General features: G+C 42.3%; 2 protein-coding genes across 2 annotated transcripts; one reads left to right on the top strand and one right to left on the bottom strand.

Moving 5' to 3' along the window:
• Positions 1-13,270: 13,270 nt before the first annotated feature.
• Positions 13,271-15,362, bottom strand: LOC132256096 (leucine-rich repeat-containing protein 4B). Its single transcript, XM_059752280.1, has 2 exons — positions 14,346-15,362; positions 13,271-14,145 (listed from the first exon to the last, which is right to left on the bottom strand). Exons 1-2 carry the CDS (start codon positions 14,928-14,930, stop codon positions 13,321-13,323), a joined length of 1,410 nt encoding a protein of 469 aa, XP_059608263.1. The 5' UTR covers positions 14,931-15,362; the 3' UTR covers positions 13,271-13,320.
• Positions 15,363-18,530: 3,168 nt separating this feature from the next.
• LOC132256097 (general odorant-binding protein 56d-like) lies at positions 18,531-19,433 on the top strand. The gene is made up of 2 exons (XM_059752281.1): positions 18,531-18,664; positions 19,008-19,433. Exons 1-2 carry the CDS (start codon positions 18,614-18,616, stop codon positions 19,356-19,358), a joined length of 402 nt encoding a protein of 133 aa, XP_059608264.1. The 5' UTR covers positions 18,531-18,613; the 3' UTR covers positions 19,359-19,433.
• Positions 19,434-23,118: the final 3,685 nt, after the last annotated feature.

Here is a 23,118-nt window from a genome sequence, read left to right on the forward strand (position 1 = left end):
CCTGGAAAAACTCGGTAAAGTATTTTGTTTACTCGTCATCCTCGACATTATAGAGAGACTCTTGCAACGGAACGCTTCAATTCACTCCGCTTCGCAGAATTCTCCGTGGAGTTGATAAACCCCGTCGATTATTCAATGTACTTAACGCACTTTGGCGTCTCTCTCTTGCTCTGTCGCTGTCACATGAGAATCTCCTCTCTGGCTGCGGATTAGATCCAATTGGACTCTCCAAGAGCCCGGGCGAAGAGAGTGGAAAGGGTGGCTCTCGGTGTCAGTTTGTGGCATCGCAGGGAGCCTCCGATTTGGGGCTCTAATGAGACGGAATGAGCGCCGAGAGAGGGCGTCCCGCTCGTGGAGCCGAAGATGGCGAGCCGACGGCTGTTGGCCTCTCATGAGAGTTCAGTCTTGTCGCAGTCGCTGAGCTGAGGAGTTGGCTTTTCGCTGTTCGCTGACGAGAGAGTGAGAGAGTGCTCGGGAGAGAGAGAGACAGTCGCGCGCTCTTGCGGAGGAGACAGAGAGTGAGTGAGAGAGTGTGAGAGGGGGTAGAAAGAGGAAAAAAAAATCACACGAATTTCATATCAATTTGATATTTTCTCAAAATCGCCACGCACACTTCGATGGTGGGAGAGTGTGTGCGTCACGCACACAGGCTGACAGCTCATTGAGCGCTCTTGACGCTTGGCGTGGTGTGAGTGAAGTGAGCGCAGTGAAAAATAGAGACGCCTGATAAATAGTCCTATAAACATATTTACTGACGATTAATACGTTAGCGCAGTCAGTGGATTTTTGCACTACAAAATCCACAGTCGTGCATCGAGAAACGTGTTCAAGGAGTGCAATTGGGGAGCTATTGAGTTTTTGCCCGTATATTTTGAAGGGGAGGTTTTATTTTTTGGTCAAAGTTCAACATTCACTGCGATGCAATGACGTGTAATTCTCCCAAAATCCCACTTATGAAGTATGGAAGAAGAGACGAGCAGTGATAATTAATTCTTTGGCGTGGAGTGTGAAGGAGAGAAAAGAAAAATCCAGTGAAATTGCATTGAAGAAGTTTTGTGTGAGGAATTGTGCTGAAATTGCGCATTTGAAATATTTATTTTTTTGGTGTGTTTCATCGAGAATTGCGATTATTGAAATAAAAGGAGAGACTTCTATAAGCGACAAACATAATAATTTAAGACGGCAGAGAGACAAGAAATCTCCCGTCTCGCTCTGGCGCACTTGCTTGCGATCAACTGTGTTGCTGGGTTGGCTGTTGAGCAGAAAAACGAGAAAGACTAGTGAGGAAAAACAGCACATCAAGTGAAATTAAAATTATTACATTTTACATGTAATGGAAGTGAAGGTAATTTAATTATACCAGATTTCTAACCTTTGCAAGTATGATTCTTTTTCACCTCTGCGTTTATGTTTTTTTTTTTTTGCAATTAATAATCCCTTAATGCGCTAAATGCAAAGAACAGTTGAATGCAGTTGCGATGAGTGGCTAAAAAGTGGTATTTTTTTCTCTCTCTTTTGCTTCACTCTTTTTTTTCTTTTCTTTTGAAGTCATTCCACACCGTCTTTGTCGCATTCTAAATTTAATTGAATGTGTCCCTCAAAAATAGCATATCGTGGCGTTTTGCTGAGGCGCGCGAGCGATGAAAGGAGCGAGGAAAAAAGCTGTAGTGAAATGAAATGTTTATTGATTAAACAAAGAAATTTTAGCTGGATAATCTGAATTGTCATATCAGTTGTATTACAAACTGGGCGAATTGGTTTTCATGACAAATAATATATCCACAAATACATCGCACAGCGAAATGTTAAATACAGCGACAGATTTATGGGTGTTTGAAGAGGGAAACGAAAGGAGAGACAAGAAAAATCTCATTTGACAATGCCTCAATGTTGTATGACGATATATTGTGTGGTGTGAGACGAGAGAGAGAGAGAGAGTGAATGACTTGAGGAAGAGTGCAAGCGAGAAGGAAGAGTAAGAATATTATATTGAACGTTTGCTTACCATAGCAGTGAAAAATGTGATAATCACGATATTTTTTTTACCCACTCGAGCGATACTCAACGAATGTTGATCACACAGAGAAAGAAAGACAGAGAGAGAGAGAAGAGATGAATTGACAAAGAGAAAATGAGCATAAATGATTTTTATTAGTCAACAAAGAGTACATAAATTAATCTTGCTAAATAAAAGAGACCTTCATCGGGTTGAACAACGAAAACATTCGGGTTCTTTTGCGTCTCTCTTCCCTGGGCTTTTCAAAACCCAGTCTTTGCACTCACACAAACAGTTCATGGTCCAAGTATTACACAATTTACACATTATACTTTTTTTTTCTTCATAATTGTGTGTGCGCGGGGAAGTGATCGATGCGAAGACGAGCGCGGTGTAAAATTGATGGTGTTTTTTGGGGGAGAGAGAGAGAGGGAGAGAGAGAGAGAAGAGGAAAGCTCAAGCGTATTCTGTGAGAAGGTCATTGATAAGACGAGCGCTCAAAGGAAGTGATTTTCTTTCATTGCCAAAGTCTTTTGTCTCCTTTGCAACATGGGATGAAAGTTTCTCTTGACAAAACGGGGACAACGCATGAGCTCCGTTTGAAGTTCTGTGTCTCCATCCAGGCACATAAGGAGAAAAAGAAGGAGTGTGGAAAATGGTGAAGAATTCTCAGCGAAAATCTCCATTAATGCGCGCGCCTCTCATGCGAAAAGTGATATTTTTGTGTGTGTGGTTATTTTTTGGAGAAAGTTCTCTGGACTGTTGGAATATAAACAAAACAGTTATGTTTTTTTGTTAAGCAGATGAAGCGACGCGCTTGATAACTTGTGCCACCGCGGATAAATTCATTTTGAAGCGACAAATTATGCCATTTCGGAAACACTGCGATATATTTTTTTTTCGGGGAAAGTTTTCCGCATTGAGAATTCTTGCATAATCATTGGGAAAACTTAGAGATGAAGTGCAGAGAGAAAACCTCAAAACATGGAGATGTTGAGATGTTGAGATACAGATTTTTGGTTGAGTTTCTAATCAAGAGTTTCATTGTTCTTTGTCTTATATTTCACTATTTTATTACGTCATCTTTTGAAACATTGATTTGTTTAAATTAAAGCTGTTCTTACTTCTTAGTTTCCAGCAAAAGAAATACTCTTATGACTTTTTGCAGTCAATTTTTCTGCACGTGCTTTGGCTTTTAAAATGAATTTTATTGCCGTACTTTTTACACTTAGTGCCTTTTGAGTAGAAAACAGTCATTTTGCAGCTCTCAAGACTCTTGTATACGAGCAATGAAAAAATAGTGTGATGAAAGACAATGTTTACAGATGCAATTTAAAACTATAAGATCCTTTATTTTGGTTTAATTCTCTTAAATCATTGGGCATATTGCTTCGTCAAAGGGGTTGAGAATATTTTCAACGCATATTTTTGTGTGGAATTGAACAGGTAAATAATATTGATAACTTCTCCCCATCGAATGTTATGATGTAATTACTTTGCAAAACAGTGTTTTATCGATTTTTATTACAACTGCCATGGCAGATGTTGCTCAATATATACATATTCCATTGAAAAGGAAGAGAGGAAAAGCATAGAGATATTGTATGAGCTCGAAAAAGCCAGCAAAGTGTGACATTGAGTTTATTTTGGGGTGAATAAAATTTGAGGAGAGAAGAATATGGGAAAATTATCAGTTAAGATTAATTATTTTGTATGTGTGTGTGTATGAAATAACATTTCAATCAAAAACACTTGATAAACTTTCTACCATTTTAATTTTTGTCTGATAAGGTTTTTTTTTTGGGGGGGGGGGGGGGGTTTCATAAACCATACTCGTGGCATTATTATGTGTATTTTCCAATGGCTTTTGGGCTGCCCTGGGCTTGAGTGTGCGGGGGAAAAAGTGTGGCCAAAGGAGGAACATGTTAAATGATGTGTAATGTGTGTGGATGATACATAGGCGCGCAGGGTTTGTACATAATGTGCGGGCGAGAGGGGAGGATTCGCTGGGGTTTTTGGATGGTGAAAGAAGTGAAAATTCATTCCAGTACTGGTTAATAAAATGGTATTTACTGCTTGTGGCACATTATGTGCTTTAGTTTTTCGGTACATATTATCCCTAAATTGTGTATACGCTGTGCCCCAGAGTACATGGCAAAGTGTTCCGATGTTGGAATTGAGCGAGAGAGGAAGAGTGTGGAGATATAAACTTTGATTTCTTATTCTCTCCGTTCGCCTCTCGCTCTGGCGCACAGCGCTAGAGTGGGTGAGAGCGAGATGGCGCGAGAGTGGGGTGTCTGGTGAAGAGGCAACAAGCGCAATGTATATGGCGTGTGGGTATATGTATGTATGTATAATGAAAATAATACGGCAACACAAGTTCAAATAAACATTGGGAGAGAGCTGAGAGAGAGAGCAATTGGGAGAGGATTGCTCATGCACTTTGTCGGGGAGGGGGGAAGGCGACTAAGGGCGAAGGGGGTGTGAAGGGGGGGAAAAGGGGAGAAAGAGAGCACAATGTCGCCTGGCTTTCTCTGCCAATATATCGCACAGTGAGAGAAGAAAATAGCGAGTAGATAACAGGGATTGCCACATATAGATGGCATAATATGGAAGTATATTCAACGATGGCATTGGGAAAAAGGAGTGAGTTTCTTAATACTCTTATCCATTTATATTTTTCCTCTTTATGGAAATTTTTATACATTGAACAACAAAATGGTGTAGGAATTACAGAAGAAAACAGACCCAGAAGAGAGTGTGAGTGAAAAAAGAACGTCTCATTTCGTTTGATTGTAATTCTGGTGTGTGTTGAAAAGGAGACGAAAGAAAGAGAGAGAGAGAGAGAGAGAGAGAGAGTAAAAAACAAGGAGATGATAAAGCTGAAACAGAACTCTTCGGGGTCTTTGTCAGAATCGATAGAGGCTAAAGCGATATAGAAAAATAAATTTCATGTTGAATTAAATTAAGAGGAAATGTCAGAGAGAAATTTGTTAATTCACCAAAAATACTTTTTGTGCTTATTTTGAGGTGTGTGGCAAATTTTCACAGCTCTTGCACTTCTCAATAGTGAGTTGAAGATTGGAAAATGTCCTTTATTTGCCCAATTCATAAGTATGAATGGTAGAAAAATATATTTTTCATCAATGCAAATACAGAAAAAGATTGGGAAGAATTTTAGTACATTAGACAAATTTTGTATTCAACACTTGGAAGCACTTTGTGGCCATCGTGGCCAAATTTAAATCTTCAATCTCGAAATATGCTTAGACAATTGAAATAGCTTTCATTTGGCGCAAATAGCACTGAAAAGAGTTATTTAGTTTGTTTTTACTTTGCGATCTGTCAAAAATTACCCTCCGAAGCACTTGTCGAGTGGTCAGCGTGGCCAATTGGTAAGATGTCAAAATCCGATGTGCAGAAAAACCTCAATTTGATGGGCAAAATGTAATTTACGAGCGTGGAAATCATGTCTAGAGCTATCTAGTGTTAATTCTGTGTTTAATTTGTCTATTTAACCCTAAAAGTGAGTCAATTCTATAGCCTAATCTAACCACAATTTGAGAAAGCACTCAATGAATACTCAGTGAATCTTAAGTCAACATTTTCCTCCCGATTTTCTTGTGTTTTTTTTGTTCTTACGCAATCAACACCAATATCACTCCATGATCGCTGTTAAGTACTGGGTATTGTGGAAATCTGTTTGCTCATGAATCACAGCTGCCACAAGCTTGACTGACACAGAAGGCTTATCGCGCGTTTGCTTATTGCCTCTCTTTTCGTCTTCTCAGTATTTTATTGTTGTGTCCGCCTTTCAATCTCTTTCGCAGTCCATTGGCGCGCAGAGTGGTTCTTCTTTTTTTGCACTGTTCCGCTGTACTTGTTAGGTCATCAGCGGTATCACTTGTTTTTCCCATTCTTGACCTCTTATCAATTCTTGTCCATTTCTCGCGAGCGTGACGGACGAGTGTTTATTTTTGGGGCTGCCTAATCCATCTGTGCGCGATATCGCACGACATTGATCTGTCTCTTTGTTCACGTTTTCACTTGTTGTGCACTCGCGATCTCTCTGGTCATGCTGGCCTATCGCCGAGTCTTCCTGCCTCTGACTTTTCTCAGTTTCTCTCAACTGCTATTTCGGTATTTAATCGATAGCCTTGTACTTGTTTTTTTTATTCTGTTCACTCAACTTTTGCCTCTCTGTGCTCTTTTTTTTTACCTCAAATAGCATTAAAGAACTGACAAAGCGAGGAATACAGTGTATACTTTTTCCCCTAATTTCTGTATTTCCCTCCGCACAAATTGCTCTCCTTGCCAACAAAATGGACTGACTTTTGAGCAGATTTGTGTGTGCATGAGGAAGAGCGAGAGAGAGAGAGTGAGATGGATGGTTGTTTGGTGGAATGGAGAAAGAAGAGGAGGAAAATGTTGTTATTTTCTCACAAAGTTGCACCACTTTTATCAATTTCCTCTTTTGATTTTCCTCCGTTTTTTGCAGTTTTATTAAAGGCAAACGAGGAGAGAAATATTGCGCTTGAGTGTGGAAATGAGTGCGCAAATGGTGGAAAAAAAAGAAGAAGAAAAAAAAAATGCTCATTGCTCGAATAGTTTTCACATGCAAAGCAACATTAATGGCATGAGAAATTGATACATATTTTATTATTTTAGTGTGTGATTCAACATTTAATTTTTGTGTATAATGCTTTTCTTGTGTGCTGTGTTTTTTTTTGTCTCTGCGAGAGGGGGAAGAAAAAATGAGAGGGAGAAGAATAGAGGTAAATAAAACCTGTAAAATGTTATATGTAAATTGTTGAGTTGGAAAGAAGAGGAGAAGAATAAGAAAATTTTCTTGAAATACCACATTTACAGTGAAACTTTGGCTATGTAGGCAAAATTACACAAAATGCTTATATATGTATATAAATGTGTGGCACACAAAAAATATCCATCCCTCTCGCTCGCACGCCAAGTCAAATCTTCCAATTCAGGCACATAAAAGCCGAAGCTCTGTTGGAAGATATTATATTATATTGTATGTGTAATGAGGGAGAATTACAATTCAGATTCATGGCAACTGTTATGTATTTAATATGGGTATTATGTATCGGGCGATTAAATATTTACAACAATATTTGAATTGTTTTAATTAATTCATAACAGCTTTTGCCACTAATACGCTCACATTTTTCATTTAGTTTTTCCTTGGAAACACTCTGCAATGTATTGTTATTCCATGGCTTGTGGTGTTGTTGATTTTCTCACAATTTGAGATCCATTTTGTTCTTGTGTTCTTCTGTGTGCTTCATCGAGGCGATGAAAAACGAAAATTTAATAATTCAGTCCACAAACATGCGTACGAATGCTGATGTGTGTGATTGTGCGTTTGTGTGTGTGCTTCTCAGGGCGTGAGTGTGTGTGTGTGTGTTGAGGAAACTAGTGATAACGACAAAACTTGTTATGTAACTGAGCGATTCTTTAGCAATCCAACATGTTTTGGTGCGCCAAGTTCTACATGAAACGGTTTGGAAAAACATTTTATGCTGAGAGGCACTTTTGCAATTCATTGAGTGCTAAAAACTCAAATCATGCAATGCAAAAGCACCTTTTCAACTGTGCTTTGATGCTGAGTTTGAAGGTATTTTATTTTTTTTTAAATATATTTCTGGGTTATTGTTCCACTTTTAATGACTGGTTAATTATTTGTTTGCAAAACATGTTCAACAAATATGAAATGTAGTGAGAGGCTGGAAAATATCAATTTTCCACGATAACAGTTGCCAAATATGGCTGAAAAGGAATCATTTATTGTGTGTTAATTGAATGTGACTGAATAAATGTTTTGTTTTGTCAGCTAAATATTGGATAAAAAGGCTCAAAAAATGTCTCTGAAAAGAGGAAATAATTAGACTAAAATCATGTTCCAAGACAGGTTTAATTCTCTCTTTTTCCTTTAACCAATTAATTAATTATCAATTTTCCTTCAACTGAGTTGCAGGCAAGTTTGTGTTTAAGCTATGCTGAAAGTATTTTCAATCGAAATTCCACTGATGAAGAGCGAAAATAAAAAGATAAATGAGAAAGACGGCTGAGAAGAGAGCAAAAAAAGTATGATGAATACATGAAACTCAAGGTTCTCCATTTTTGATTAAAAATTCTGTACAAAGTATCGTCAATAGTAAATGTATTCAGTGATTATCACTTATTTCTATATTTATGGAGAGAAATAACAAGTTGCTCAGCATGAATATAAAATGGCTTGTGTGTGCTTGAGAAGGACTCTTTTTCTGCACATAATACTTGATATTTATGACTTACGGCTTTTGTGTCACATAAATGAATGTGTTTTTAAGTCGCTGAGCAAATGACATTCGAGGCTGTCGTTAAATTCTTCCTGATTTCGTGATAAGCTGCATTAGTTTCACATGCAACTGTTAAGTCGTATCAGTTGTTGACAACAAGAAGAGTGTGTTGAGTTGTCAATTGTATGATCGAGTGGCTTTGGTCGAATGGTGAAAAAGCAGTTTGTCAATTATTAAAATAGGGGATATTTAACTCTTTATTTGTCCCATTGCGCTTAATCGCTGAATCTGAATCGAATGCAAAGCATTTAACATGTTCTATGTGTTCTTATAACCTGTGCGATTGAAGCGCAAAATGCGCATAATGATGATGATATTGAATTGAGTGAAATCGATTTGGTCTATTTTTGTTCGTTCTTCAGAATTCCGAAAAATTTTACCACTTTCAATCTACAGTGTGAATTTTTGCATTCAATTTTCTGTTGCTTTCCCCCAAAATTTTCAACATTCTTTCAGCTATTGTTGAACGATGATTTATCTGTGTGCATGAAATGGATTAGCAAAAGTTTTGGGTGTTATATATTTGAGGAATCAGTTTGAGAAATGTCTGAGAAATGTTTTGCTATTATTTGCTCGCTTGTTGATAGAGTTTTATCAGTTACTGTGATAAAACACTTTGCAAGTTTATCATACAATTAAATTGATAAAGCTCTTCATTGAGGCACGAAATGAGTGGGAAAATACTCTTTCCTGCCACAGAGTTAATATTTGTTCACTCAAATTTGCCTGATAATGCTATTTTGGAACTGTTTCGGATGATTTTCTCATTAGCAAGCACGTTTTTGCGATTTAGGAGAAATACGGGCAAATTGGGATTATCGATATGCATTTCTCCTTTCATTAGAATATTCAGATAGTTTCAGATTGAATATTTTCCCGAATTTATTCACATTTTTTAAACGTGAAACTCTCTATTGCAGGCTTTTGGACCACCGAGCGCCTACCATGGACCCTACACCTTCTACAGTCAGGTGCAAATCGTCTCTTTCGTGCCATCCGGCGACGCAGCGTCGCCCGCGTCGGGCTCCAGCTCGCCCACGTTCATCCTGCCGCACGACACGCCCCAGAAGGGGCCGCACAACAACAACACGTCCGCGCGGCGGAAGAATGCGCCGCGCCGCGAGCTGAGCGAGGAGAACCGCCGAATAACGGTGCTGCGACTGGGCGACTGCATCCCCGTGCGTCCGTGGAGCGATCAGGCCATCGCGTGCCTGGCGGAGATCCGAATGGTGTGGCGCGACAAGAGCGAGCAGTGCCTGCTGATCGGCCTGCGTCTGTACTTCTTGCCCGAGAACACGCCGCTGGGGCGCCACGGACACGGCGAGGACGAGGTGGTGGCCATTTCGGATCGCGTGGTGATCAAGGCGGATGATCTGCTGTCGTGGCTGGACGCCGGCTTGGAGTGGAATTGGGGCTTCAGGATTGGCTCTGGCACCGCGGAGCGCGTGTCGGTGATCAGCTTCTCCAAGTACTGCCGCTTCAGGGCGCTGATGAAGCGCATGGAGAACATGGAGGACTGGCTGAAGAGCACAGTGGTGGACGCTCTGGGCGGCAGTGCAGTCGAGGCCACGTGCAGTCGCATCATGTTCTGCAAGGAGACCTTTGACTATCCCGAGCTGGATGCACACGAGCTGCTGTGCAATCATCTGGCGCCGAAATTCAAGGGAAGACCGCGTGGCCGAAGGAAGAAGACAGCGTCCGAGACTCACGGGAAGTATGGAGACTCCACGGACACGGAATCTGCGGCCGAGTCGGAGTCTTCGAGTTGTTCGTCGAAGATGGTGAGAAGATATTTGAGGGATTATCGCTGGGGTGCAAAGTGAAAGGAGAGATTTTGTGTGTAAATGACATTCTTATGCAATTCTGTGGGAATTTCCATAGACTTTCTATGGGATTTCCGGACGAAATGTCTTAGAATTATTGAAATAACATTGATAACTTGAGCTTTTTTCAAGCTAAAACTGATTGTCATTTTTCCACCGAAAGTCACCGGACATCGCTTAAAGTGTGAAATTTGCATTTTATAGGGCAGATCAGAGATTGAAACACTTTTGCACTTGAGCGTTTCTCGCTACGCACTTTACAGCTGCGAAGTGATGCACTAATCATGTCTCCTCCTCCGCAGAGTTTCGCAAAGGCCAAGCTGGAGGTGCAGCACCTGAGGTACAGCCAGAGGAGTCAAAGGGTGCGCCTGAAAACGGAGCAGAGCACGGAAGCGCCAGAGAACGAGGGTGAAATGAGTGAGGAGAAGATGAAGGCGAAGAAGGAGAGCGAGAGGAAATTCCTCACGGATCTGCATCAATTCATGGTGGAGAGGAAGACACCGATACCCAAGGTTATGTGGCTGAGCTTGAGGCGAGGTGAGAGTCCATATAGAGTGTGTGTATTTGTAAACGCGTGTGCTGAGGAAAATCGGTCGAAATATGGGATTAATTGAATTTATATTTGCACTTTTGCCCACACTCATGAATATCAACTTTTGTGGGCTTCACACGGTTTTGCGCATGAGAAGACATAAAGTGGCCGATAATACACTCGAGCACCGTGATAAACTGACAACACATTTGATTATGTCTTCTGCACGCACTGGGTGGGGAAAAGATGGGCGCTTTTGTGGCTCATGAAATCCCATTTTATTCAGTGCCCGATTAGATTGTCGAGACCGTGTTATCGCCTCTGATAAGTACATCTGCGCACAGAATTGATTGTCTCTAATTTAAATTGCGGGTGGGAAATGTGATTTGAGTGCGGAAAATTCAACGTTTGAAATCTGAGAGAAAGAGAGAAACTTGAGAGTATTTGCATTTGTCCGTGAAAGCTTCAAGTTGCGCTGCATTACAACATTTTCTGTATTTGTAGTGCTTTTTCTGTTGTTTCGTAAGAAGAGAATTCTTACGGTGAATCTCATTGAACACCGATTTATCACGCGAGGGAGCAATTTTCTCTATTAAATTTAACTGAGTATCTCTGAGAGAATTAATGAAAGACATCATAATTATAAAATCTTATTCTGTAGATTGAGTAAAAGTTTGTAATTGATAGGAGAATATGGATTTCAGTCCATATAAATTCTTAATGATTGTCATGAGAAATTGCACAGCTGGACGCTCAAGGCGTAGTCCAGTTCTTTTCTTGCTAATTGCCACTTTTCCTTCCTCAGTGAATCTGTACGATATCTACACGAGAGTGCAGGAGTTCGGCGGCTACGAGACGGTGAGCGTGAATCGGCTGTGGAAGGCGCTGAAGCGCAACAGTCCGGGATTGACGCATAAGAAGTATGAGAAGGTGCTGTTGCCGTTTGAGTTGCACCAGCGCAGTGTTCAGGAGGCCGAGGAGGCGTGCAAGAAGGAGCGGGAGTTTGCGGAGGATGTGGCGAATGGGCAGATTGGTGGGCAGCAGAAGGCCATCAAGGTGGAGAAGATGGAGCCGGAGCTGAGTCGCGAGCAGATGACGGAGATTCAGAACAAGGTGAAGGCCAAGGAGTTGAAGCAGCACGAGAAGGAGAGGCAGAAGATGCAGGTTTCCGTGCCGGTGACTGTCATTGTGGGATCGTCGCCTGGCCACGAAGAGGTGAGATGCAGAGTGATTTGTGGATGTTTGTCAATGGTGGCTGATGTGTGTTTGTGTTTATTTTGCAGACCACAACGTCGTCGCAGCAGATCCAAATACAGCAGCCGCGCACGACCATCACGGTGCACCAGACGACCATTCATCCGCAGGTGTCCGGGAGTGGCAGTGCGACGAAGAGCAGCAGTCAGATCACCAATCAGATCCAGATCACCAATGAGATCAAGATACAGCAGATAACACTGCCGAAGGGCGCCAAGGGTGCTGACGCTGGCGACGCGGCGGACGCCAAAGGCGGCTCGCTGCGGCACATCCGGCTCAAGTCCAATGGGCGGAAGTTCCCAGAGAATGTGCCGACGATTGATTTGCGCGGCGACAGTGACGAGGAGCTGATGAACACGAGGATTAGTGCCATGTTCCCGCCGATTCGCAAGAGGAAGTTGGACATTTTGCGCGAAGGTGGGCTGGAGGTGACGCCAATTCGGTCGAAGGATCCGCAGCCACTGAAGCAGCCGCGCCTCGCGCCGCCGGCGGAGCAGAGTGTGTTCCGAAAAGTGGAGAACATCCCCAAGTTCCAGTCCAAGTGCATGTTCACGCAGTCCGGCAAGATCTTCGGGAATCCCAAGGAGAATGTGTCGCGCGCGACTGCGCCGAGTGGCAGCTCGACGGAGGTGCTGGACTTGACGGCGAAGAAGCCCGCCGCGGCGGGCAAGAGTCACAGCGGCGCGCCGCTGGTGCCCAACTATCCGGCGCTGACCAATCCCAATCTCATGATCTCTTTCGTGCCACCAATGATGCCGCCCGGAAACTTCCTGCCGCCACTGCCGGCCTTCGTGCCGCCGGCCGCGCATCCGGCGCTCAACTTCCCGCAGCTGCCGCCGGGGCTGTCGATAGCCAACCTGGCGGAGATGAACATGAATCCGTACCTGCTGTCGTACATGTACGGCGGCGGCGACATGCTGCGGCCGCCATTCTTCGACGGCGGCGCCAAGAATGGCAAGTGAACTGTGATACGACATGCGATTCTGGGCGTTGTTGGCTGGATGTCCTTCTCTGTTCTGCTTCTGTGAGTCCTTAGGAATTGGATAAAGTGGTGGAATTGCTGAATAGTTGAATTATGAGGTCATTCTTTGTTTATGAACATTATAACTAGAGATATTCTAAATTTACTGTGTAATTGTGAGCAATTGTGGAATTATTTTGGAGAGAGTAAATGCAAAGGAGAATAAAATACTGAAGTGAAGATTGGTGGCTTTGCGCACTGAAGGGTTAAGTGATGGGAAATGTGTCCGGGATAGAGTCGATGAGTGGCGATGTGTGTCTCGGATGGTGGGCGCCAAAAAGGCAATTTCTACTTCGCGTGCATTTTATTGGACTTCTCAGCGGACAAGAGAGGAATCAGAGGTGCTCGGCGCGGTTGGGCTGGATCGTGACTCTGGCGTAGGGACTGGCCATGGCCAGCTTCTGCACCGCGTGGCGTCGGGACGGTTTCAGGCGCATGACAATGAAGTAGATGGCCACGCCGCACACGCACAGCAGCACGAACACGATGAGTCCGTTGAGGATGTTGTAGAACCACGACTTCACCGTGTCACAGTGGAACTGCTCCATGTCCAGCTCCGCGATCAGCGTGCCGCGCAGGATCACCGGAAGGCCACACTGCGCGCCCGTGTCGTGATCGAGATCGTGAATCCACTCCACGTCGCAATCGCACGTGAGCGGATTTCCCGCCAGCTGCACTCTTGTGAGGTTCTCGGCGCGGCTGAACGTGATCGCAGGGATCTTCCGCAGGCGACAGCCGCGCAGACTCACCTCCTGGAGCGGCAGCGGATACTCGTCGCGCGTGCTGTTGCCCAGAGCGAAGACATCGAAGGCGGTGAGATTGCGACAGCCCTCGAGGCTCAGGCGACGGAGTTTGCTGGACACAGACAGGAAGGCGTCTGCTTTGACGGTCTTCAGAAGCCTCATGTTGTCCAGCTGAAGCTCCTCCAGTTCTGGCAGGGGCGGGAAAGTGTCCGGCTCAATGCGCTTCAGCAGGTTGCCGCCAAAATCGAGGCTGCGCACGGAAATGGGAATGTCCGGAACGCCCTGGAAGAGATTGGAGCTCAGCACTAGCTTCGATACGGGCCAATCCTCGTCCAGGTGAATCTTGCTTAGGTTACATTTCGCCACTTGGAGAGTCTTCAGGTCTCTCGTGATGCCAGTGTAGCTGAAGAGGTTTTCCTGGAAGAAAACCAAAATATTTTCTTAAGCACACTTTTGTCGTCTTTCGTGTGCTTTTCAAAAGAGGCCAAGTCACAAATTTCCGCAGAATGTGATTGACTAACTCGCATTTCGCACTTCCGCGCCTCACTCGCCATTCATTATCCGCGCCGAGTTGTTATCAGTGTGTTTGCCAGCGATAAGCGCCGAGTGTGTCTCACCTGCGAGAGAAAGTCCGCCAGCGGATTCTCGGAGAGGCTGAGGTGGCCGAGGACGAAGAGGCCGCTGAAGACGTTGCTGGGCAGACCCTTGAGCCGGTTTCGGGCGAGGCTCAGGTGCTCCAGGTGCGGCAGGCCCTCGAAGGCGTCGTCGCTGAGCGTGGCGATGTCGTTGGAGCTGAGGTCCAGCAGGCGCAGGTTGGGCAGCCGGGCGAACGGCGCCCCCTCGACGGAGGCGATGGCGTTGTGCGCGAGAGTGAGAGTGCGAAGGTGCTGGTTGGCGGACAATGTGGGTGCGCTGGTGAGATTGTTCCACGCCAGCGTGAGCTCCTCGGCGGCCACGGGGAGCAAGAGGTCCTCCAAGTCGGCGCTGAGCAACTCCCGCCCCTGGCAGTCGATGGTGACGGCGGGGAGGCCCCAGGGGGCCGTGTGCGCCATGTGGCAATCACAGAAGCTGGCCGGGGAGTCGTCATTGTCCCCGGAAATGGGCGCGATGTCCCTGTCGGGTGGACAAAAGGCAGCAATTGCTGCACAGTGTGCCACGAGAATTGCCAACAAAGTCAGGACAATTGTCCACACTCGCTCCATGTCCTTTTGTCTCACGGAACAAATATGTGTCTGCGGAGTTCACACACTTCACCTGCCACTCAGAGCCCTTTTCTCCCCCCTTCCTTTCTGCGACCCTCAGTCTGTAATTGCACTTTTGCCCACCCGCCGAATCAATGAATGTTCCATGAGCAATTCACAGCCGGAAGAGGCATATTTGGTCATTTGCTCACCTTCGCTGTGAACAATGAAAACGATTTGGACTCGATTATTTTTTCACTGCAACCTGCACAACTCCGTGGATTTCACCGCGATACTGCTCGGATTTCTCACTATTTGGGCGGGTATCTTATCGAAAGCGCGGGCCTTATCTTATCGAGGCATGACGGAAGAGCGGGACAGGCTTACATAGAATTAGAGATTCGACTGAGAAAGTGTCTCATGCGCAATTGAAATATTGCCACAATATTTCAGGAGAATCACAATAAAGCAAATAAACACACATTTTATTGTTATTTCACGTGTATTTTGAGAGTCTGAGGCGCAGAATTCTACTGTTTTGTGGCTTAATGGGCGGTGTTTGTGAGTGGGCGGAGCCTCAAGAAGCAAAACACGTGAAATCGCTAATATAATGCGGAAAATAATCACTTTTTTAACGATTTGCATAATTTTTTAACACTTCATGTGCAGACAATTAATCATCCCATTGGATAATGCCATAAAGTAAGATTTATTGATGAGTGTAAAACACGTGGAAAAGCGGTAAAAACTGTGGAAAATGCAGAATTATAAAAAAAAAATCGTGTCAGCCGCCAATACCGCTTAGTCAGTTAATTAATTGATTGCTTTATGTGTCAGTTGGTGGTGCTAAAATTCATAACTACGGACGTAATGTGACCCTGTCTGGATAATTAATTGAATGCATTATAATTAAATTGTAAAATATCAATAGGGCTTCAACACTTTTGCTCCATGGCATCAATTTAAAACCAATTAGCTGCCAACAATGCATAATCGATTGTGGGAGATTTCCGAGTTCATTGCACAAAATTAAAGTGAAAAAGCTCTCTAAATTTTGCTACAATGTGTGATGAAATCTCTAAGCGCAATAATTGTCACTGTAAAATCAATCAAGGAATTATGTCGATGAATTAAGGATGGAGCGGAGCAAATCTGAGAGTTAGCAGAAATCACATTTTGCCGAAGAAAGTGGCGCAAAATAATATGACATTGAGAGAATATTGGAAACGAAATTGCAATAGCTTGTCAAATGGCCACGAACTCATTGAGAATTCAGCCAATTTCAAACCACCATGTGAAAGTTCTCAGACGAAATCCAAACCGAAGAGTGTCTCATTTTATTTGTCGAATTGAATGGAATTCCGTGAATTTATTGGTGAATTTGTGCGGAAGAATCTTTTTCTCTCTCTCATCCTTTTCTTTTTATTGGGATCATCCGCACAAGCATTTTATTTGATCCTTTTCCGCCGGATGTGATTGCCGTCATCTTTGGCACTTAATCGCTCAATATTTCCCGGATTATTCAATTCGAGGAGAGTGTTGAAAATGAGGAAATCGTCCGGAAGGACATTGCGAAGATGACTGAAAAGTCCGTAAAAAAATATTCCTTCTCACTGGTGAGCTTTATTTTTTCATTTTATATTCATGGACGAAATGATTCATTATCGGAGTTTTTGGGGTTTAATAAAGCTCTTGTTTTATTGAAATCTTGAATTTTGGTTGAGAAATGTGATGAGAATTACTTAAATCGCAACAATTGTTTTCTCAAGTGAAGAATTTTAATCATTTCTTCATGTCCTGAATAATTTCATTTGTTTTGTGACTTTGAATGACGTCCTTAAGATTCATATTTCAATATTCTCACAATTTGAATAATTTATTATTCTTTCCATTAAAAAATCCTTCAGATGTTTTGCCTTTCGTTTCGTGGATTTTTATTGAAAGGATAAAATTGAAAATAATGTACATAGAAAATACAATGTTTCCGAAATTATTCTCTCTTTTTCCAGATTCCTGTTTTTTTATCGTTTGAATGAATGTTTCATGATTCGCACTTTACCAAATTCAATCTCTGATTTTGTTGATTTTTCGTTGGCACGAATTTCCAGCTCATTGTAGTATTATTTTCACAAAGACCCCACAAAAAAGTCACCGCATTTTTCCCTATTTGTAATATAAACATTGCTCATGAGACTGAGCTCAATCACGGCAGGAATTACTCTCTAATTGCCTTGTCAGATCACAATTGCGATTAGATTGATAACAAGGCAATTTCAGCGGGAAAAACATCAAACACGTGACAATTGACAAAAGAGTAGTGAATAATTTCGAGCCAAAAAAACTATATAATTTCCCTTTTTTCCGTACTTCCGAAAAGGGCGTGTTTTCAAGTGCGGGAAAATGAGTGCGTTGAGGCCATGAGTGAATTCTACAGCTGCACTTCTGAGAATCTTCTCAATTAGCGCAGATCGCGTGGAAGGAAAGCAAATTGTGGAGAGTGTCTGAAGAATGTGGCATTTTGCGTCTCACACATTCACTAATGGAGATAAACTTTTCCCAATCACGGCTGATTTATCACTAATATGATGGCAGAGTAGAATGAATTCTAGTCGATTTAGCGGACAATCGGAAGTGGCGAAACTTTGCTAGAGAATGCTGAGAATTTGTGGCGTTTAGCGTGTGCAATAAATCAAGTTCAAGTGCTCTCAAATTGATGCTTTCCCGATAATAATCACACGATATTCAACACAACTGGATTACTTTGTACACATTGGCGAACCCTGTAGACGATGAACTTGAATAGCGCGAAGACAAGTGAGAGAGAGAAAAAAGCGCGCATAATGAGCTTAATGGCATTGACCGTGTTTAGCTTTGTTCACGGTGGAAATCTTAAGCATTTCGCGGGAGTTTTCCCTGAATTGGGGAGTGAGATAAGCGGCGAATTGACCATAGAGTGTGCTAATTTTTGCACATGCCATTTGGAGTGCGGCTAATTGACTGAATTATTGTTATGCATTGACACCCTCGTGACATCCACCCAATGTTGTACATGGTAAACGAGTAAGTCGATGATTAATTGCCAGTGAAATCACTCTGCAACCTTTTGCATTGGCAATTCTTGCAGAAAAGGAGCAGAGAGCGTGTGTCTAAAATTAGAATTTTTAGCTCAAGAGAACTTCTGTGACTTAATAATGATTATTTGCAATTATTGAAAGAAAAAAAAAGAGAGAAAGAAATTGCATATTGCCTCTTTTGCATTTAATTGCACTCACGCACTTTGGCAGCGCTTCTTCGTCATTTCCCACGGGAATTGCCAATTGCAATGACTTCCTTACCCAATTTTCATGCTTTTCGGGAGGGGAAATTGGCAATTGAACTTTGGAGCTGTGTTCGTTGGGAATCTTGAGGGTCAAAAGCTCATTGTTTCACCGGTTCAAGAGTCTAATTTTTTTACTGCTCTCCTTGCTCACTGGCGATTTTAGCAGGAAAAGCTGTGAGCATGATTGGCGCTTTTTTCTAGCAATGTGTTGAGGTGTCGAGAATTGTGGTGGGAGGTATAATTCTAAAGTCCAGCAGCTGAAGAACAGCTGGTCAGTGTATAAATACAGTGAGTCAATCACATAGAGATCAGTTCAACTGTTGCAGTGCTCAAACACACCAAGTTTCTCTTGTGCTCAAGAAACAAACCGCCAAAACCGCTCAAAATGAAGTTCACAACAGCTCTCTTCGTCCTCGCCTTTGTCACAATCGTCACTGTGAGTATACATCGAGGATTTCCCAGGAATTGTTGATTGCCATTCACCACAGCTTCCCTCAAACTGAGCATTTTTTTCAGTTGCTGTGCATTGATTGCACACTCTAAAACTTTGTTTCCAGTGAACCGATTAAAACTTTAACTGATTGGACACAGATTTTCAACAGTAGAAACAGTATAAACAGTTCTAGAAGTGGTTTAATAGCATTTTAAGTACATCCTTCGAGTTCTGATTGTAATTTTTTGATTGCTTAATTGGCCTTTCGAATGAGTGTGTTGAATTTATGAATTATGAACAAATATTGGGCTGTGCCTCAAGCTTTAAGGGACACTCTCTGTTGTAGGCCATCACTGAGGAGCAGCGCAAGAAGGCCCGCGAACACATGCAAGTGTGCAGCCAGGAAATCGGTCTGCCAGCCGAGAGGGTGGCGAACCTGAGGAAGGGTGACTTTGCCAATGCCGACGACAAGACGCAGTGCTTCGTGGACTGCTTCTTCAAGAAGGTCGGCTTCATGGACTCCAACGGCGTCTTCCAGGACAAGGTGGCTGTGGAGAAGCTGTCCGAGGGCGAGTCTGACCCGTCCAAGGTCAAGCAGGTCGTGGACAAGTGCAAGGGCGAATCTGGCGCCGGAAAGTGCGAGACGGCCTTCAAGATCTACCAGTGCTCCTACCTGGCTCGCGCTGAGATCCTGTAGAGAATTTCCATCCTTGACAGTAGAGCTGCCCCAAATGTTATCGCTTTCAATAAAAGAAGCATTCGTGAGTTGAAATTGTGCTTAGTTTCCACCTTCTTTGCCGGGGAGAGAGAGTGTGGCTCGCATGATTTATTCACCGAACACTGAGACACTCAATTCATGCTTGAAAGATATTAGATAAGCAGAAACATAGTATAATGGCGAAGAATATTGACCATTAATTTCCAATGATCGAAATTTGCTGGCTGGAATTCATACTTGGTGCGCCATTGTCGCACAATAAATCTACAAAGTCCTACCGAATTCACATGATTTATTCGCCTGCAAAGTACACAAGTAGCAGTTAATCATGCCACAAGCTATGCATTTGCTCACGTAATTTATTCCTAAAACAAGCGATTGATAAATTTTGGGGTGTTGCTCTCTGCATGCACCGCTTATTTGCCTTTCAAACCGTATATAAGACCACGTGAGACAGAATAGTAAAGTCTGCATCGATAATGTGAAGAAATGAATATTCTATGCATGCAAATCCATTTATCTTGCATTTTTCCTTTTCTTTTCACACCGCAATATCAATATAAATACCGCAGGCGATCTATTTGCGTTTAGTTTGATTACTGCAGTGATAATCAATCTAAGTGTTCAAGGGAGAAAACCCAGTGATTTAGGCCACAAGATGAGAATTTCATATGTTTTTTTTTGTGCTGATTTGTTTGCTTTAAAGCTCTATTGTGATTTGGTAGTGAAGAAACAAGTTTAAGTAGAAAATATCCTTCTCAATTAATACAATTATTCTTAGCAAAGATTGAATCATCAATTTCAGTTATTCACCTTTGTATTAATCAACTCAATCAACTGAATTATAAATGCGGATTTTGATTGATTCAATTCAAATTATTACAACGGATTCACACGGATAATCTTCTATTTTATGCCGCTCTGAATGCAAAACACATGAAACTCATTCTGCATCCGAAATGGTGGCGTCGGAAAATTCCGTGTCCACTTTATTCAAAGGAGCCTTCAATGTGCTGAGCATGGAAATTCGTTGTTCGGCGGAATGTCTTGCCAAGAAGATCGACTTGCAGAAGTTCGATTACACTGAATTAACTCCTCTTTCAGCTCATTTGCGTGAATGTTCTTAAAATCGTTATTCTTCACTGCTCAATTGTGCTCAAAGTATAGTGCTTTTTGAGTAGAATAATACAAAATAGAGCGCAAAATACAGTTGTGCTAATTATTCTTAGCGATGCACCCACAATCAAGTCAGGAATGAAGGGCAAAACAGTCTAATTAGATTGGCTGGTTCATTTCAACTTTTATATACGCCATTGATGGGCTCTATTGGCTTATTATTGGTGTTGCCCTAAGATACAATAAGTGGAATTGCTCACGAACAGCGGGCGACTTCTCCTGATGGGGTGGGCCGTATAAGAGGAGAGCTTTGAGACTGGCTTTCTCCATTCTCCGCACTCATTCCCATGTGCAGTTCTTAAATCGTGAATATGGTCCTTCGCATCGTCCATGTGAGTGTGTTTTGGCATAAACTTTCCTCTTTTTTTCCTCACATCAAATAAGGAAGAAGTGGGAGAGTAATCCATAATCCAATCTATAAAGTTCCATTTTACTGTACGTCTCGTGGAAGTTTATGTAGTAAATGCTCTACCGAGAGAGTTTGGATATGAATAGGCCCAGAGAGGGCGAGAGAGAGAGAGAGAGGAAGAAAAAAAATCGAGATGGCCTCTGAAATGTGTGAGTTTTCATGTGAAACTTTTAGATGAAATTTTCCCCTTGAAAGCTTCTCTGGATTTCCAGAGGCAATCTTGTGAAAGGCAAAAGCTTCCTGTTGGTAATTATTTATCCACCCTCTTTTGCCATGCTGAGGGTGTATTTTACGTCTGCAAAAAGGGCGAAATTGTGTTAGGAAAATTTATCTATTGACGATGAAATTTAGAGGAAATTCTCAAAAGCTTTGTGCCAACGCAAAGGTGAAAGGATATTTCTGGATAATTTCTGGATTGCCTTCAGGCAATTTGAGAGGATGCAAAATCAACTTTTCACCACACAATCGCATATGTGAGATGAAAATACTTTCAGGTGAATCTCAGAAAGTTCTTATGGTCTTCTTATTTACATCGCATCGCACCGAAGCTAAAGGGGACCCAACATAACACAGGAACACAATCTAAGGAACATGCAAAGGCTTGTTCTGGAGAACTTGGAGCACACTTCAAATGGGGTGGAAAATAGCTTTTTGATGTAAAACGTGAAAAGGTGTGTATTCGCTGTGTGCCAACACGTGAATCTCTTCCCCAGATTGTCTCCTCTTGCTCAATTAAACTCCACGGGGAGTTTTGAATGGGGAAAGAAAATACCCAACATTCCTCCCTTGTGTATGGATTTTTCTTCGCTCTCTCTCTCTCTGGCTTTCTGCACTTAAATAATTGTTCATGAGGAAAGTCAAGAAGAGCATCGAAGCTCATTACTAATTAGGTTGCTTTCCTTCCTTATAAGCGAAGCTTTTCCACTGCACGGAAGTTTTTCATACACTATGCAAAATAACATGAAACAATAAATATGATGGAAAAGTTTCTCTCGTGCTTTTATCGGATGATTATGGAAAAGTTCATTAGCTAAAAATAACTTGTATATATATTTTTTGTATTGCTTTTCTTCAGGTAGAAAGCTTTTATCTCAGCAATAGTAAATATGAGGCTATTAATATGATCCAAAGAGGATGCAAATAATGGGGGAGAAAAGTTGAAGATTTTCCAGGAAAGAAAGTTTCGAAGCACTTCTTATGCTTGCAATAGTTTGTACGGTTTGTACAAATGGGCGGGGCATTTCAGTGGGTGGAGACTTAAAAACTCTCTCTCTCTTAAATCTCATAAAGAATTCCAAAGAAGTATTCAATCCTGCGATGCATTAGTGCAATGAAGATTTATTTATAAGAATTGAGAGAATCTCTAAAAACTTCCTTTTATTGAGAGGTTTTGTTTTTGTAAAATCTCATGATTTATTTAAAAATGTTTTGACTTCACTCAACCAGTGAAAGTCATTCAATTAAGGGGGATTCTATTTTCAACCTTGGATGCTTGGAGTCCCCCAAAAAGGACACGTGAAAGCGACACATTTCCAAATAACTATCCCCGAAATAGAGTGGATATTAATAAGAGTGTTTCTATGTAAACAAAGAGAGAATAATTCATTAATTTGCTAAGTTCTTCTCTCTCTCACACGTGTAAATAAACAATTGAGATGACTTTTAATTGAAATAGTCCCTTTGAGCTGTACTTTACAGCATGAATGAAAGATATAGATGTTCACTTTGATCCTTGATGTTGGGTTGAGAGTCGGAGTTTGGAATTGTGAGATGAACTTGTCCATGTATTTTTAATTTGGGATGCGCTACTTGGCAAGGACACTGTCCTAAATGGAAATTGAAACTAAATTTTTAATGGGTGCAAATTGATGAAAGCACCCCATCAATTTTCCTCTGTCCAAGTGAACAAATGTAGCATCCCCAACTTTAACTCTAATTGAACTTTGCCAAACAGAACATTGGAGCTTTTGCTGCAGCCCTTCTTCAGGCCGAAATGAAAATACAATGAAAAAGTCGTAAAACTGTGCAGGACAATTGTGAGAAAATTTAGAGGACAGCAGAATGGGGAGGGACGCTGGGGCGAATGGGGTTGAATTAGAAGTCGCAGCCTCGAGGCTTTTGGGTCAATTTTATTAAAATCTCGCACAGTTTTGC

This window comes from Phlebotomus argentipes, unplaced genomic scaffold, assembly GCF_947086385.1.
Source record: "Phlebotomus argentipes unplaced genomic scaffold, Phlebotomus argentipes genome assembly contig_5, whole genome shotgun sequence".
Taxonomy (NCBI): Eukaryota; Metazoa; Arthropoda; class Insecta; order Diptera; family Psychodidae; genus Phlebotomus; species Phlebotomus argentipes.

Bases quoted from the DNA above. Each gene is read 5' to 3' on its own strand.
- LOC132256096 (XM_059752280.1), bottom strand. From the start codon at position 14,930: ATGGAGCGAGTGTGGACAATTGTCCTGACTTTGTTGGCAATTCTCGTG. The intron at 14,146-14,345 runs GTGAGACACACT...GTTTTCTTCCAG, and splicing joins TGGCGGACTTTCTCTCGCAG to GAAAACCTCTTCAGCTACAC.
- LOC132256097 (XM_059752281.1), top strand. From the start codon at position 18,614: ATGAAGTTCACAACAGCTCTCTTCGTCCTCGCCTTTGTCACAATCGTC. The intron at 18,665-19,007 runs GTGAGTATACAT...TCTCTGTTGTAG, and splicing joins CCTTTGTCACAATCGTCACT to GCCATCACTGAGGAGCAGCG.